At 40.5% G+C, this 17,006-nt stretch overlaps 1 protein-coding gene across 1 annotated transcript; it reads right to left on the bottom strand.

Moving 5' to 3' along the window:
- Window positions 1-1,177: 1,177 nt before the first annotated feature.
- LOC127632804 (transmembrane protein 178A) lies at window positions 1,178-16,148 on the bottom strand. Its single transcript, XM_052111587.1, has 4 exons — window positions 15,215-16,148; window positions 9,141-9,254; window positions 5,084-5,221; window positions 1,178-2,961 (listed from the first exon to the last, which is right to left on the bottom strand). Exons 1-4 carry the CDS (start codon window positions 15,624-15,626, stop codon window positions 2,720-2,722), a joined length of 906 nt encoding a protein of 301 aa, XP_051967547.1. The 5' UTR covers window positions 15,627-16,148; the 3' UTR covers window positions 1,178-2,719.
- Window positions 16,149-17,006: the final 858 nt, after the last annotated feature.

Below are 17,006 nucleotides of genomic sequence, written 5' to 3'. Positions count from 1 at the left end.
TCCCAGATGAACACACGGGTGATGGCACTATTTATGTACACTAGAATGCTGAAGCAGTTTTTCCTCTCTTGTGCTCATTTTGATGAATGTCATCTGTATGATAGCTAATATTACAGTCTTTCTACTCTGAATATATTGTAGCATTTGAGTTTTGTCTTCTTTTTTCTATTTTTGTTTTCTTAAGTCCTCACTGCAGACCAAATAAAATAATAGAGGAGGGTTTTGACGAGGCTTTGTGTGTTTAATGGTGGTAATGTGGCTCCCTCTTGTGTAAGTATAATGGAAAGCCCTGATTTTGAACTTTAGTGGGTTGTTACAGAATATGTGCATTTTAGCAGAATCACATATGAAGCTGTTTCATATTCATTCAAAATATACTTTATCAAAGATTCTTGTTATCTATACAAAGCGGATATGGCCGGATTAAACCTTTTTCTTAATCAACAGCTTTTTGTTGCTCATAATGAACTGCTTTACCTAGAGATGTCATTATGGTGTCATTATTTATGCACAAAGCTTTAGAAGAGCTGGACTTTAGCGCACAAATTAAAAAGGACTACTTTTTGGATACTTTATCGTGCTTTTTTGGAGCTTGACATCCCCAGCAGTACCGCCGCTCCCTATAAGCAAACTATGCAGTCTGTGTAGGGCACCAACTCCCTAGGGGGGGCACCATCTTACCTTAGGAGGGCACCAAGTCCACTGGCTGCCCTTACTCACACGTTATACGTTACTCAAGGACCCGAAAGCAGTAGCGGAACACAGATGATCGCTTCGCGCTCATATCACGCGAACCCCCCGTCCACCTGGAACTCTGCGTAGGGCATCAATTTGGCCAGCTGTGGCCCTGAGCTCCAGTCCTCGTTTACTTTCATTATATGGAAAACAGCAGCCAGGACATTCTGCTAAATATCTCCGTTTTTGGTCCACGGAAGTTTGAAACAACACGAGCGTGAGGAAATTATGACACAATTTTTATTTTTGGCTGCACTGTCCCTTTAAATATTACACAACTGTTTAATGGAGGTGAATTCAATGCCATTTTGTGATATTTGGGCCCCTAGAATTGTTACCACCTTCCACCCCATTGGCTACAGCCCTGGCCAGAATAGCACCAGAATAGCACCATCCCTCCATAAAATCTCACATGAGAGATTAATTTAATCATAGACCTTTATTTCATCATTATAATGTGGTATTTATGATACACTTTCAGGAACACAAGAGAGGTTTTGAGGCAAACAGTACAGTTTCAGGGATACAGTATGTTACTGTTTTGGCTCAGTTTGGAAAATGACATCCAGCAGTTAATACAGTTCATTCACCATTTTAATATCAGCTCAGCTCCTTCAGAAGGGATCGTAAAAGGAAGAGGATTACCCATATTCTCCAGTAACGACGAGTGAGGTTGGTAGATTCAAAGGCGTTCACTCTGAGCATGCTCCCACATTACGATTGCACTACCAGCGATGGCCCGTGTTTTTGGATCTTCAGAGACGTAGAGACATTTTAGATCTCAGTCTTCTTGTGCCTCTTTGATTTTTCAATCTTTTTGAATTCTAGCCACCAGCTGTTACCCAAAGGTGATGTGCAGTATATGCATTCATGCCTCTTTACATTTGTCTGATGTGATGACATGGTTGACATAAAGCGCTCCGTTCATCCCTGATTGAATTCTTTAGATTTGTGATCTCTTAAACCAGTGGTTACTCGTATCCATTTGAACATGATAGATAAAGCTACGCTTGATGTGAGTATCCAGGATGTAAATATTCAAATCTGGAGGGGATCTCCTTCAAGGGACAGTTCACCCAAAAAGTACATTTCTTTTTTTCTTTAGGAAACTATCCCTTTAAAGGAATGTTCAATACAAGTTAAGCTCAATCGACAGCATTTGTGGTCTAACATTGATTACACCCAAAATTATTTCGACTCGTACCTCCTAAAAACGTTAGGTATTTACAATGGAAGTGAATGGGACCCATATAAAAGCACTTACTTTAATTATTCTGTTAAAAAGAAGTTTAAATCATCGTTTTTATGGTCATTTTAGAGTTGTAGGGTTTATGGCATCATCGTGGCATCAGTGTCTCACTGTCACACAGATTTTGCTTGTTTTAAAGAAAAGGAGGGATGATGTAATCAACATTAAGCCACAAATGCTGTCGATTGTGCTTAACTCAATTAACTTAACCCAGAATATTCCTTTAATATCTATGGTGGTTTCAGCTTCGCCTAAGGCTGAACTGGGGACCTTCACTTCAAATACTGACAATAATTGGAGCATTACATTTCAATTTAAAATATACTGCATTAAAAAATTAACAGATCCTTTCCGTGTAGAATATGCACCTGATCCACAGAATGATTGCATTGCAACAACCCACAAACATACACATAACCTTTTCAAATCAAAGGCTTTGTTCATGATATTCACACATACTGTATATTTGTGGTGTGTGTGTGTGTGTGTGTGTGATGTTTCTGTATGTATAAACACCCAGCGAAACATCTGCCTTGTCTTTCATTCTGGATAACATCAACATTTTCCAGAAGACCTCAACAAAGATATCAGAAATCTACAAGACATTCAACATTGCTCCAAGGCATGAAGTCCCATGTCTCACTGAAACAGTCCTCAAAGAAAAGTGTACACTTCAATCCATTTACTAAAGCGCCGAGTGCTGATTAACGTGTCCTCCAGGCCACTAAGGGGTGCTCACACAGATGACTCCCCTGCCGTTTTGGAGCGAAGGGCATTTGTGCGGCTCAGGAAGGGGTAAGTTGTGCAGACACAACCGGACGCCACCGTTAGGCCCAGACTGACCCAAGCACAGAAGATGGACCATCCATAACCGTGGTCCACATCACTAGGCAAACCATAGATAAATGGAGGGTTCCTGGAGAGGTCGTAGGAGACGCTCGCTGCGTAAGTGCACAGTGAAATCGTGCAAAAGATTCCTGGGGAGAAAAAAAAAAGAAGCTTTGAGATCACAGATCTGAAAGCAAGACAATCCTAGAACAAGCATTTGAACTCTTCACCCCACATGCTGCAAAAAGAGTGAGAGAGAGAAAGGAAAAATAACAGGGAAAGCGGTAATAATAAAACTGATGGTATGTCTCAAAAACAGACAATATATGACAAAAGACGAGGAACAAGGGACTGGATTGGAAGTGCTTGCCTGTGGAAAACTTGGATGTTGTGGGTGGTTGCCAAGGCATTGCTAGTTGGTTGCTAGGGTGTTCTGGGTGCTCTCTAGGGTGACTGCTAGGTGCTTGCTGACTTGCCCAAGTCAAAAAAAGCTAACCCCCATGTCTCTGTGATATTTGGTCTCTAGATGTGGCTCAAGTATATGAGATATTTTTGCCTGTTTAAAGGTGAAAATAAAAAACAAAGCTGGATGCAAACAGAACGACTAGTGTAGCCCAATTCCCAAACTAATTACTCTAATGACTCGGTTCTTTTGAATTTACAGTGCAAAACACACAGCACGACCAGTGTAGCCTGATTCCCGAACGAATGATTCAAATGAATCGGTTCTTTTGAATTTACAGTGCAAAACACACAGCACGACCCGTGTAGCCCGATTCCCGAACGAATGATTCAAATGAATCGGTTCTTTTGAATCTACAGTGCAAACCACATAGCACGACCAGTGTAGCCCGATTCCCGAACGAATGATTCAAATTAATCGGTTCTTTTGAATCTACAGTGCAAAAACACAGCACAACCAGTGTAGCCCGATTCCTGAACAAATGAATCAAATGAATCGGTTCTTTTGAATCTACAGTGCGAAACACACAGCACAACCAGTGTAGTCCGATTCAGGAACAAATGATTCAAATGAATCTGTTCTTTTGAATCTACAGTGCGAAACACACAGCACGACCAGTGTAGCCCGATTCCCAAATGAATGATTCAAATGAATCTGTTCTTTTGAATCTACAGTGCGAAACATAAAGTGCGACCTGTGTGGACCAATTCCTGAACAAATTACTTATGAGCCGGTTCTTTTAAATCTACAGCATGAAACATACAGCCCGACCAGTGTAGTCCGATCCCTGAGCAATTTATTCTTTTGAATCGGTTCTTTTGAATCTACAGCACAAAATTTACAGCGCAACCAATTTAAAACGATTCCCGAACAAATTAGTCTTATGAGTTGGTTCTTTTGAATCTACAGCGTGAAACATAAAACTCGACCAGTGTAGTCCGAATCCTGAACGAATAACTCTTATGAGTCAGCTCTTTTGAACCTACAGTGCAAAACATACAAAGTGACCAGTGTGGCCCGATTCCCGAACAAATGATTCTTTTGAATTGGTTCTTTTGAATCTCCAGAACGAAAGTTCCAGCACAATCAATGTAGTCCGATTCCCGAACAAATTACTCTCATTAGCCAGTTGTTTTGAATCTACACCACAAAACATACAACACGTCCTCTCAAACTAATGATTCTTACCAGATGGTTCTTTTTAGTGAACAAAAAATGTATGAACCGCAAGTCATTCATTTCATCATGTCCGACTCTGAACCAAGAACTGTTACTGTGTTGCGTGTAAGGCTTGTGCGAATAACTGGATTGTTCTTAAAGATACACATATAAATGTACATCAAATGAATGAATTAATGAAATGAATTAATTGTTTTCACGAACTGTAATTGTTAATTTAACGATTCCCATTTCTAAGTACCATATGAGCAATAGTAACAGTGATGCTTAACAAACACCACTTATTAAAAAGAGAAAGCATGTGGTGGGAGAATGAAAAAGGTAGACACCAACTTGAAAAGGAAACCGAGAGAGGAACAATCCTCCTACAAGAAGGCATGCAACTGTGAGGACTTGTTTGACTTTCTTTCTTCCATGGAACACAACAGAGATAAAGGCAGAATGTTAGCCTCAGTCACCATTCACTTGCATTGCATATTTTTTCCATACAATGAAAGTGAATGGTGACTGAAGCTACTGTAGCATTCTGCTTAACATCTCCTTTTTGTGTTCCAGGGAAGAAAGAAAGTCATATGTGTATGAAACATCATCAGGGTGAGTTAATGATCTCTTTAAGTAGAATCGAGTACCTGCCATAAGGAACAGGAGTCCAGACACATGCTGGGTGAGGCTCTCCTCCCAGAAAAACCCCACGGCGGCCACAATACTTCCACACAGCATTACGGCAGCAGCCATGCCCAAGAAACCCGCCGTGATGCGCCGCAGATCTGAACACCGGAGAAAAACAGTTTCCATGACTACCGCCCACTTAGCCAAAAACTATGGGTAACACCTTATCTTAAGGAACTTTCTCTGAGCTGCATTGGTAAGGCTGAATAACAGATTAGGGGTTAACTCTGTAAACCAGGTATAATATACAGAATATAACCAGATATATAAAGCATAAAACAGGTTGAGACTTCATGCAATGCTGTAAACAACAGTAGATTGAACAGCAGAAATGTATTGATCAACTGTGGGGTTCTTATATGCTTAGCAGTAAGCATGCATCGATCTGGTAATGAAAATTCAATGCAACAGTTATTGAGTTTAATAATTTATTATGCAACATAATTACTATAACCATTTGTTGCATGCATTATTCAATCACAAAGGGAAAAAAATCACTTAGCATTTCAAAACAAGAGTCATTCACATTTTTATAAAAAATGTATTGATCTATTTTTGGCACATAAAACAGGTGCTTGATGCATCAGCACTCTCATCAGCCATTTTTATCTCATGCAACAAAGAGATAATAATATAATGAACAGATAAAACCACCTACAATGTGTTATGCATCAGTTGTTTTTTGTTTAGATTTTTCAAAAATACAATTCTTGACGATTTTCACTTAGTCCATGCCCAACACTAATAACACTAATGCTCATTTGGAAATGCATTGATTTTGCTACATACAGTATATGCCTCTCATCCACACTAGAACAATGTTGTCCTCCACCAAATATAACACGTTTTGAAAACCCCCTTCTCCCCTTTTCTCTCAAATTTGGAATGACCAATTCCCAACGCGCTCGAAGTCCTCGTGGTGGCGTAGCGACTCAATCCGGGTGGCGGAGGATGAATCTCAGTTGCCTCCGCGTCTGAGACCGTCAATCCGCACATCTTATGACGTGGCTTGTTAAGCGTGTTACCACGGAGACATAGTGCATGTGGAGGCTTCACGCTATTCTCCTCGACCCCCCACACGACAACCTCGTTATAGTGACCACGAGGAGGTTAACCCAACGTAACTCTACCCTCCCTAGCAACCGGGTCAATTGGTTGCTTAGGAAGCCTAACTGGAGTCACTCAGCACACCCTGGATTCCAACTTGCGACTCCAGGTGTGGTAGTCAGCGTCTTTACTTGCTGAGCTACCCAGACGCCATCCATTACGACTTTTGAAAACAATGACTTTACAAAAATGAAAACTAAAAGATTAGATTTGGGTGTGGCATAGTGCATTATCATTTGACACATTCATTTAGCTACATTTACGCCTCTCGCACACATTAGATTGCTAAAAGTAATTCAAAATCTCCTTCCATTAGCACATACTTTGGAAAACGATGATGTTAAGAAACTAAAAAAATGAGCTTTCAAATGAAAACAGATTAGTGTGGATGTGGACTTATTCGTTAATGTTTAAAAAAAAATGCATTCATTTACAACGCCTGCAGTCATGAGTTTGAATCCAGGGCGTGCTGAGTGACTCCAGCCAGGTCTCCTAAGCAACCAAATTGGCCCGGTTGCTAGGGAGCGTAGAGTCACATGGGGTAACCTCCTCGTGGTCACTATAATGTGGTTCTCGCTCTCGGTGGGGCGCGTGGTGAGTTGTGCGTGGATGCCGCTGAGAATATCGTGAAGCCTCCACACGCGCTCTGTCTCCGCGGTAACGCACTCAACCAGTCACGTGATAAGATGCGCGGGTTGACGGTGTCAGATGCAGAGTCACTTCCACGAGGACTTGCATTCAGAATTGGTCATTCCAAATTGGTGATAAAAGGGTAGAACCCCCCACCCCCCAAAAAATTCATTAATTTAGCTATGTTTACGCCTCTCTCATCTACAATAGGACGCCATTTCCTTCACCGAAAATAGTATTTTAAAAACACCCTCCATTTCTGCATTCTTTGCAAAACGATGACATTATTCAACTGAAAATTGACTTTTCAAACGAAAAACATTTGAAGTTTTCAAAACGCACGAACTTCGCTACGTTTATGCCGTTGACTAGAATAGTGTTGTCCTCAGCATAAAACTGAGGATTTTGAAAATGGCCAGCATTACCACCTGCTTGGACAAACGCAGCCTGATTACGTGACCGTGGCAACATTTTTGCAAAACAAAATCACTTTATAAAACATTTGGCTTCAGTTTCCCAGTGAAATGTCCAGCAGGGGGCTCCAAAAGTGAGCGAAGGTGTCGTAATCAGACGAGGTTTTTAAGGTGAAGATTTAATGGAGGTTTTAATGAGTAACCCGTACCTTACTCTAAAAACCAACACGTAAAACATAATCGATAGTGTCCAAAAAACTAAATGCGAAACTTTCGTTTCATGCTAGTCTGGGCTCAATCCGCGTAATGCGTTAAACCTGACTTGACATAAACCTGATTTGACATAAACCTGACTCGACATAAACCTGTCTCGACATAAACCTGACTCGACATAAACCTGTCTCGACATAAACCTGTCTCGACATAAACCTGTCTCGACATAAACCTGTCTCGACATAAACCTGACTCGACATAAACCTGTCTCGACATAAACCTGACTCGACATAAACCTGTCTCGACATAAACCTGACTCGACATAAACCTGACTCGACATAAACCTGTCTCGACATAAACCTGTCTCGACATAAACCTGACTCGACATAAACCTGTCTCGACATAAACCTGTCTCGACATAAACCTGTCTCGACATAAACCTGACTCGACATAAACCTGACTCGACTTAAACCTGACTCGACTTAAACCTGACTCGACTTAAACCTGACTCGACATAAACCTGACTCGACATAAACCTGTCTCGACATAAACCTGTCTCGACATAAACCTGATTTGACATAAACCTGATTTGACATAAACCTGACTCGACTTAAACCTGACTCGACTTAAACCTGACTCGACATAAACCTGACTCGACATAAACCTGACTCGACATAAACCTGATTTGGACTAAACCTGATTTGACATAAACCTGATTTGGACTAAACCTGACTTGACATAAACCTGACTCGACATAAACCTGACTCGACATAAACCTGACTCGACATAAACCTGATTTGGACTAAACCTGATTTGACATAAACCTGATTTGGACTAAACCTGATTTGACATAAACCTGACTTGACATAAACCTGATTTGGACTAAACCTGATTTGACATAAACCTGACTTGACATAAACCTGACTCGACATAAACCTGATTTGGACTAAACCTGACTTGACTTGGCTAGAACAAAACAACAAAGTTACATTCACAATACCTGAAAAAACACAATGGCAAACATGAGGGCTTAAATACAAGGACATGGTTAACAAGTAAACAAGACAACCAATCACAAGACTAAACTATATACAAGATAAAAAGACTAAATGAACTTAAACCAATGAAAAGACAAGACTACTAACAAAGTAATCAACCAATGAACCAATGAAAACAAGACACATGAACAGGGGAAACACATGACAGGATCACATGAGGGAAACAGGAATCACATGACATAAAACAGGAACTAGATTTTTTAAATAAAAGATATGAAAACATGAACCAACAGAATAAACATGACACTGAAAACGCCAATGTGGACGAGAGTCGTAAATGCATTTTACAGTGAAAATTATTTTGTGTATGTGGCTCAAATCTACTAAATCAAGATGCCCAATATACTTCCAGCTACAGTTGTGTCATATGTTTGAAGATTCTCAAATAATCAAATCCAAACAAATTGTGACATTGTGATTTCATGATGAACTGCATCATTAGTAAAGAATTACTTTTATTTGGTATTTTCTCCGTGGTATTGCACTGCACAGTTTTCACTATGCAAAGCACAAACTCGTGCTTGCATACACTTTTTTAATATTCAAGGCACATCGGGAGCTGTTCAAAGACAGTGAGGAAGCTTTGGGAGACTTACGTAAGAGGTGCCACTCGTCCTGCTGTATGGTCCTTGTCAGGTTGAGAGGGATGTTCCTGAGTCTAATGGGTTGGGAGAAATGGTACTTGACAGATGTGCATCGTTCTGCAATACCTACACAGGGATCACAGACTTGTTTAACATGCCTGACCAAAGGATGGACTCTGCTCTTCAAAAGCAGCTCTGCAAAGATTTTACCATTTATGTACACGTTTGTGATGAATCTCCAAATCATTATGTACTCGCCCTCAAGTTGTTGCAATCCCATGTGCAGTTATATTTACCATGGAAAACAAAGGGACACATTTTTAATAATCTTTACGCAGCTCTTGCCAATAACAGTTCATAGTATCCACTGCTTTAAAGCTCAAAAGGACCAAAAAAGTATGGGTTGCAGTGAGGCACTTACAATGGAAGTCAATGGGGCCAGACCATAAACATTAAAATACACACTATTTCAAAAGTATAGCCACAAGATGTAAACAATATGCGTCTTATCACGATTTTAGTGTGGCAAAATCAGGGATTTGCCAGCGTTACGTCATTTACCAGATTAAAGGGTTTGCTAGCATTACATTGTCATGACAACAAAGTTGTAATATTGGCTCTAACTTTACAAAGATGTGGTTAGTAACTGATTTTATGAAACTAAAATCATGTTAACATGTTTAATGTTTACATCTTATGGCTAAACTTTTAAAACAGTGAGTGTTTGAGTGTTTATGGTCTGGCCCCATTTACTTCCACACTTAGAAATGAAGGAATAGTTATGGTTATCAACACTATGCAAAAATGCCGTCAACAGAGTTTAACTTGATGTCAATGACATTGATTCTGGACATGGAGCTGGTGAACTTTAGGTGAAGAATTCTGTTATTGGACGCTCCAGCACATGTACAGAGCCAACCATTGCTGAAGCGCCTGCCTCCCTTACAAAGTGACCTTCTGTCATTATTTCCGCCTGGGTTGACACCACACAGATTTGGCTGGCATTGTGGGCGCTGCGTTGAGACTGCAGTAATCATGCAGCATGCTGGAGACAAATAGTTGGGTAAAACCAGTGACTAGGTTTATAAAGTGTTGATGGGGTCAGCTGCATGCCACTTCAGTCATTTTGAGAAATGAATTGAGTCTGGCTATCAGTTCCTAAGAAAAACTCTGCACTGGAATGTGTGGGGGAAATTGAAATGTAAATCAAATTTCAGTGCCTCGCCTGAAATGACTTCATTTAATTCGGAACCAAGACAGCGAGAAACCTGAGAAATAGCTTGCTGTGTACTTCCTCTGTATTCAAAGGTAATCAATTCAACAGTTGCAGACAAGCTGTATACTTAATTGAACGCTTACACTTGTGTTTCCATGGCTTTTCCGCTCCTTTTTAAACATCACTGAAATGAGATGCGCTCACAAACAGCCATTTCTAGCTGATGAAACAAGACTTTTTAAAATGGTATTAAAGGAATATTACGGGTTCAATACAAGTTCAGCTCAATCGACAGCACTTGTGGCATAATGTTGATTACCACAAAAATACATGTTGACTCGTGCCTCCTTTAAAAAAGCAAAATACAGTGAGGCACTTACAATGAAAGTGAATGGGGACCATTTTTGGAGGGTTTAAAGGCAGAAATGTGAAGTTTATAATTTTATAAAAGCACTTTCATTAATTCATCTGTTAAAACTCAGACATAATTTGCGGCGGCTGTGGCTCAGGTGGTAGAGCGGGTCGGCCACTAATCGCAGGGTTGGCGGTTTGATTCCCGGCCCTCATGACTCGCATGCCGAAGTGTCCTTGGGCAAGACACTGAACCCCAAGTTGCTCCCAATGGCAGGCTAGTGCAGTGTGTGTGTGTGTGAATGAGACACAGTGTAAAGTGTTTTGGTAACCTCTAAGGTTAAAATAGGGCGCTATATAAGTGCAGACCATTTCTAAGTTGTTTATAAAGTCGTTTTTTTCAGTTGTTTCAGCATTTATGGCATTACGTCGCCATGGTAATGCATTAAAATTGCATATGCCTACAAGGATAAAGTTAGTGAGCATTTTACTAAAATCACGTTAACATGCATGTGGTGTACGTCCCATCTATAGTTTTGAAACGATGAGTATTTTTACGGATTGACCCCTTTGACTTCCATCATAAGTGCCTCACTGTACACCCGACTAAAAAATTAAGATGGACAGACGGAAGTCAAGATATTTTGTTGTAATAATCAGCATCAAGGAACTTAAACAAAAATGGAGAATTTACAACATTTTTGCAAATTTGCAAAAATTTTTTCCTTTCGATTGTTCCAGAGTGAAACGTTTATTTTAAAATCTTAGGAAATGGTTAATAACCAGTAAAATCGCCGCATCTTATCATGTGACTCGTTGCGCATGACACCGCGGAGACTCACAGCATGTGGAGGCTCATGCTACTCTCCGCGATCCACACACAACTCACCACACGCCCCATTGAGAGAACCACTAATCACCACCACGAGGAGGTTACCCCATGTGACTCTACCCTCCCTAGCAACTGGGCCAATTTGGTTGCTTAGGAGACCTGGCTGGAGTCACTCAGCACACCCGGGATTCAAACTCCAGAGGTGGTAGTCAGCATCAATACTCACTGAGCTACCCAGGCCCCCTCGTTAATAACCGTTCATTTATTTCGTTCTACACGGTTACCATAGACCTTTTTCACACTCTGGGTTTTGGAACACGGAAGTATACGTTTGCAGGGTAAACTTCGCCAGCAGTGAATGGGTGTGAATGGGAGACCACTGCAAATATTATTTTCACTTCCCCATCTGAGAGCAAAGAGCAAAAGAAAAACGACTTTGCAGAAGAGGACAAAAATAGAGAGCGGCAGATTAAGACAGTCAGATGGGAGAAGATGCCAAATTTACTGTCACTCTCTCAGCAGCTGTCATCGAAACCCCCTCGCAGCTACTATTTCCAACTATTTCCAGGGTAATATACTGTAACAGAAACACATAACGTAAATGTGTATACATTTACACTCAATATTTAAAAATGATTTGATGACTGTTGCGTCATAACAGTCTGTGAAAAAGGTCTATTGGGAAAGGAGACTACGGAATGCCGGAATGAAAAAAACACTCTTCGTTTTTAGTCCTTGATCACCATTATGCCACAAATGCCATCGATTGAGCTGGCTTTGGCTTTGTATTAAACTCAGAATATTCCTTTAACTACAATGACCTTTCAACGCCAGGAAATCAAAGTTCAAAGTTTGTTTAACTCTTGATACGTCCGTGTTTTCCAAGACTGTAACCCTACTTTAGACACTAAATTACTTTATTAAAAAACAAACCAGACAAGACTCCCGAATCTGATGGGTAAATAACTGAGATATACAGTATAGTAGTGGAGTGGCGGTGGTGTAGTTGGCTAAAGCACAGGGCTGTTAATCAGAAGGTTGCTGGTTCGAACCCCACGGCCACCACCATTGTGTCCTTGAGCAAGGCACTTACAGTAACTCCAGGTTGTTCCGGGGGGATTCTCCCTGTAATAAGTGCACTGTAAGTCGCTTTGGATAAAAGCGTCTGCTAAGTGCGTAAATGTAGTACCGATAGACCGATATATCCGTCAGGCTGATTAATCGTATGATATTTGGCCACATGTAACTTTCCCTTGTGTCAGTTCCAAAATCCACCAGTAGATTGGTCAATGGATAGTCAACATGTTCTGTTTTCAAGGTTTTTTATTTTCAAGTTTATGCCAAATTGAGTAAATATTGCATAAAATAATACGTTTTTATTATAATAATTTTGTGTACATCTGATTTGCTGTTGTTACATTGGATTATTTTTATCTGCATTTATATCAGTCATCCTGTTCTCTAGTTATTGTATCGGCCATTGCAAAAAAATCCATATATCTTGACCAATATGAGATATATACTGCCAAAGTAAAGCAATATTGGCATAAAATTGTACATAAACAATAATAGCATAACACTGAATATTATTAATTATCTCAAGATACTTTGTCCCCTGAATACATATTGATCAGCACATCACTACCAATCTTAAAGTCACGAATAAAGACACTTTTCTGATTCTGTTGTCATCATGATGAGAAGCTCTTGGAGTGCCTCTATTCTTTGATGGGCTGATGTGATTTGGACGACTCAGTTATAGTAATAGACTATGTCGGAAATCAAAGCCAGGGTGCTGAAGGTGAAGTGATCTGTGTGACTTTGGACTTGATTTGAATGTGAGGTGGCACATGGCTTCCTCTTTTAATCCCGACAAGATCGCATCTGTGTAATCTGTATTGACTAGGAATCATCAGTCATTTCCTGTGCCTTTATTCACCTTGAGACTTTCATCTCTTGCATCAGAAACTTTCGGGAAACAGCTTGGCTTTGGGTTAAAATCAATTTGCATAAAGCAAGTTATGTATGTATGTATATATATATATATATATATATGGCATATATCAGCATTCAACGGATCACAAAGTTTAGTCAGGACATTACTGATGTAAAAAGCAGCACCATCACTATTTGAAAAAGTAATTTTTTATCAAATCTATCCTTGAGAAATCATACTAAATTGATCACTTATCAGCCATTATAGAGGGTTTAAATGCAGAAATGTGAAGTTTATAATTTTATAAAAGCACTTTCATTAATTCATCTGTTAAAACTCAGACATTATTTGGGGCGGCTGTGGCTCAGGTGGTAGAGCGGGTCGGCCACTAATCGCAGGGTTGGTGGTTTGATTCCCAGCCCACACGACTCCACGTGCCGAAGTGTCCTTGGGCAAGACACTAAACCACAAGCCATTACACAGCTGAAAGCTATTTGGTTCATTAAATGAAGTTTAACATTGTCTTTGTGTTTGTTTTTGAGTTGCCACAGTATGCAATAGACTGGCATATCTTAAGGTCAATATTAAGTCAAAAATGGCAAAAAAAGTAAACAGCTATCTCTAGAAACTCATCAGTCAATCATTGTATTGAGGAATGAAGGCGATACAATGCTTGAGATTGCCAATAAACTGGAGATTTCATACAAAGGTGTCACTACAGTCTTCAAAGACAAAGGACAACTGTCTCTAACAAGGACAGAAGAGATGTGGAAGACCAGATGTGCAACTAAACAAGAGGAGAGTCTCTAGTTTGAGAAATAATGTCCTCAGCTGACAGCTTCATTGAATTCTACCTGCTAAACACCAGTTTCATGTACAACAGTAAAGAGAAGACTCAGGAGGACTTATGGGAAGAATTGCAAAGAAAAAGACACTTTTGAAACAGAAGAACAAAAAGAAAAGGTTTGTGTGGGCAAAGAAACACAGACATTGGACAACAGATCATTGGAAAAGAGTGTTACGGATCTTAACCACATTGAGCTTTTGTGGGATCAGCTACACTGTAAGGTGTGTGAGAAGTGCCCGACAAGACAGTCACATCTATAGCAAGTGCTACAGGAAGTGTGGGGTGAAAGGTCACCTGAGTATCTGGACAAACTGACTGCTAGAATAACAAGGATCTGCAAAGCTGTCATTGCTGCACATGGAGGATATTTCGATGAGAACTCTTTGAAGTAGTTTAAGTTTTTTTTCAAATTGTAATAGTAATTATTCATGTTATTAATGTCCTGATTATACATTGTGATCAGTTGAATGCAACTTTGGTACCAATTTCTTTCCATAACAGCAAAATCTGTACATTATTCCAAACTTTTTGCTGCCACTATATATTTATACACATGGTTGATGTCGATCATGCGTGAAATTGATTTGCAGAAAGTGCTTTTGCAGTCAAATAAACAGGCCAAGAGTTCGGAAATAAATGGGAGGCACTAAATGTGTCAGCAAAAAGTCCATTAACCTTAAGTTCGGATAGAGTATGTGTCTGTACAAATAGGATTAAATCAATATTTATTCCAGGAAACGAGTAATCATAAGCAGAATACCTATTTTTGACGCACTACACCATCATAATCATCGCCATCACCCATAAACCCAAAGCCAGCCCACTTACAGTGCCAAACAGCCGAAACTAAACACACATGTGGCTATTTGAGGCGTTGCAATGAACTTCCTGCCTCGGATCTTACCCTTCAAAACGAGTTTGTCAATATCCCTGTCCATGCCCTGGAAGTAGCATTTCCTCCAAAGTCCAGAGAAGGTGGAGAAGAGCGGGCGCCCGCACTCCGTCTCCAGAATGCCCATGCCCAAAATGGCCCTCCAGTTCTCCAGCAGTTCCTCCTCGCGACTTCCTACATGGATGGGCTTCAAGAGAGCCATGTTGCGCTTGGAACTGCCCCCGTCCACCAGAGGCAGGTGATAGATGGGCATCTCCCTGTTCTTCTGGTCGTTGGACTCGGAGCCGTACCGGTCGCAGTTCTCCTTGTGTCTCCTGGTGTCGGTTTCGTACCAGTGGTCGGTAAAGATCGCAGTGACCAGCAGCATGAGCGCGAGCAGGCTCATGGACAAGCTGAACGCCGTTACGAGAGCCCGTTTCTCCATGTTTCCAACATCCGCGCAACTCAGCAGCAAGCGTTTCTCACATGCAGCATGCTGTCCTCACCTTCCTCGAATCTTTTGCTCCGCTTTGGACAACTCTCTGTCATTTATCCACAACGGTGCGGATGCGCAGAGTGTGTGAGATATGTGCGGTCCTCCGAGCATCTACATGGGGACGCGCGAACGTGTTTTTCTGCACTCTGTTCAGCGCTTGTGCATCGTCCCTTCTCGGCAATAGTCTTTCCCTTTTACTCATCCACAGTAAGAAAGATCCCACCGTGCAGCTGAACGCGCATGTGGGAATGTCAATGCTGTCGCGCGCTCGCGTACTGTGCCAACTAAAGCAAAGGGTGTGTCAAGGAGACAGGCGCGAGGCGGTTTACTGCGAGAGCGCAACTCATCTGTTATGATGATGATGATGGTAACGACTACAGTTGGACGAGCCAAACATCAATGCAGATGAAAATCCATATGCAAAAACAAAATGTATGGTTTTATATGCTATATTTGTTTAAGGTTCAAAGCAAGTTAAGCTCAACCGACAGCATTTGTGTTAATGATACAGTAATAGGCATAACAATACATTTTATTTTAAATAATAGTCCCTCCTTTTCTTAAAAAAAAAAGAAAAAGAAAAAGCAGAAATCGAGGCTCCAGTGAGGCACTCACAATGGAAGTGAATTGGGCCAATTTTTGGAGGGTTTAAAGGCAGGAATTGTTAGATTATAATTTTATAAAAGCACTTTCAACTATTCTTCTGCTGAAACAAGTGTATTATTTGTGCTGCAAAATTGTCTTTATGGTTTACGACACTATGCCGTCATGTCAACAGGATAAGGTTATACAGATAAGATTAGTAAGCGATTGTATCACACTAAATCATCCTAACATGTATAACGTTTATATTGTATGGCTAAACCTTTAAAACAGTGAGTATTATAACATTTACGAATTGGCCCCATTCACTTCCATTAGAAGTGCCTCACTGCACCTTAATTCCTTTAAGGGGTGCAATGACTGTCACTGGGTTGGTTCCAACACACTCAAGTTCATTTTGGGAACATAATTGTACCTTTAGGACATATTGTGTACTTTTAAAAGTACATTCATATGTTTTGTTCATCTAGAAACAAAAAAAGTACCTTTTTGTCTCCTTATGTGTACAAAGGACACCTTACACAGTACAACGATATAAAAATGCTGCCCAAACATTTCTGTGACACCACAGACTGATCGCTTGCCCCCTGCCTGGCCACCCCTTTCAAAAACGCCTGACTCCGCCCCTGTAGTTGGGAAAACAAGTGATCACAATAAAGCCACACTATTCAGGCAAGGCAAAAGTCAACTAAGTAATAAAGGAAGATTTTATCTGAAGGGCTGACT

This window comes from Xyrauchen texanus, chromosome 39, assembly GCF_025860055.1.
Source record: "Xyrauchen texanus isolate HMW12.3.18 chromosome 39, RBS_HiC_50CHRs, whole genome shotgun sequence".
NCBI lineage: Eukaryota > Metazoa > Chordata > Actinopteri > Cypriniformes > Catostomidae > Xyrauchen > Xyrauchen texanus.
Note: the sequence above shows the minus strand (reverse complement) of the source record. Positions and strands in the feature narration are given on the sequence as shown.

Coding starts and splice junctions, on each gene's coding strand:
- LOC127632804 (XM_052111587.1), bottom strand. CDS start 15,626: ATGGAGAAACGGGCTCTCGTAACGGCGTTCAGCTTGTCCATGAGCCTG. Junction 5,222..9,140: donor GGACGAGTGGCACCTCTTAC/GTAAGTCTCCCA, acceptor TCCGGTGTTCAG/ATCTGCGGCGCATCACGGCG. Junction 2,962..5,083: donor ACTCCTGTTCCTTATGGCAG/GTACTCGATTCT, acceptor TTTTCTCCCCAG/GAATCTTTTGCACGATTTCA.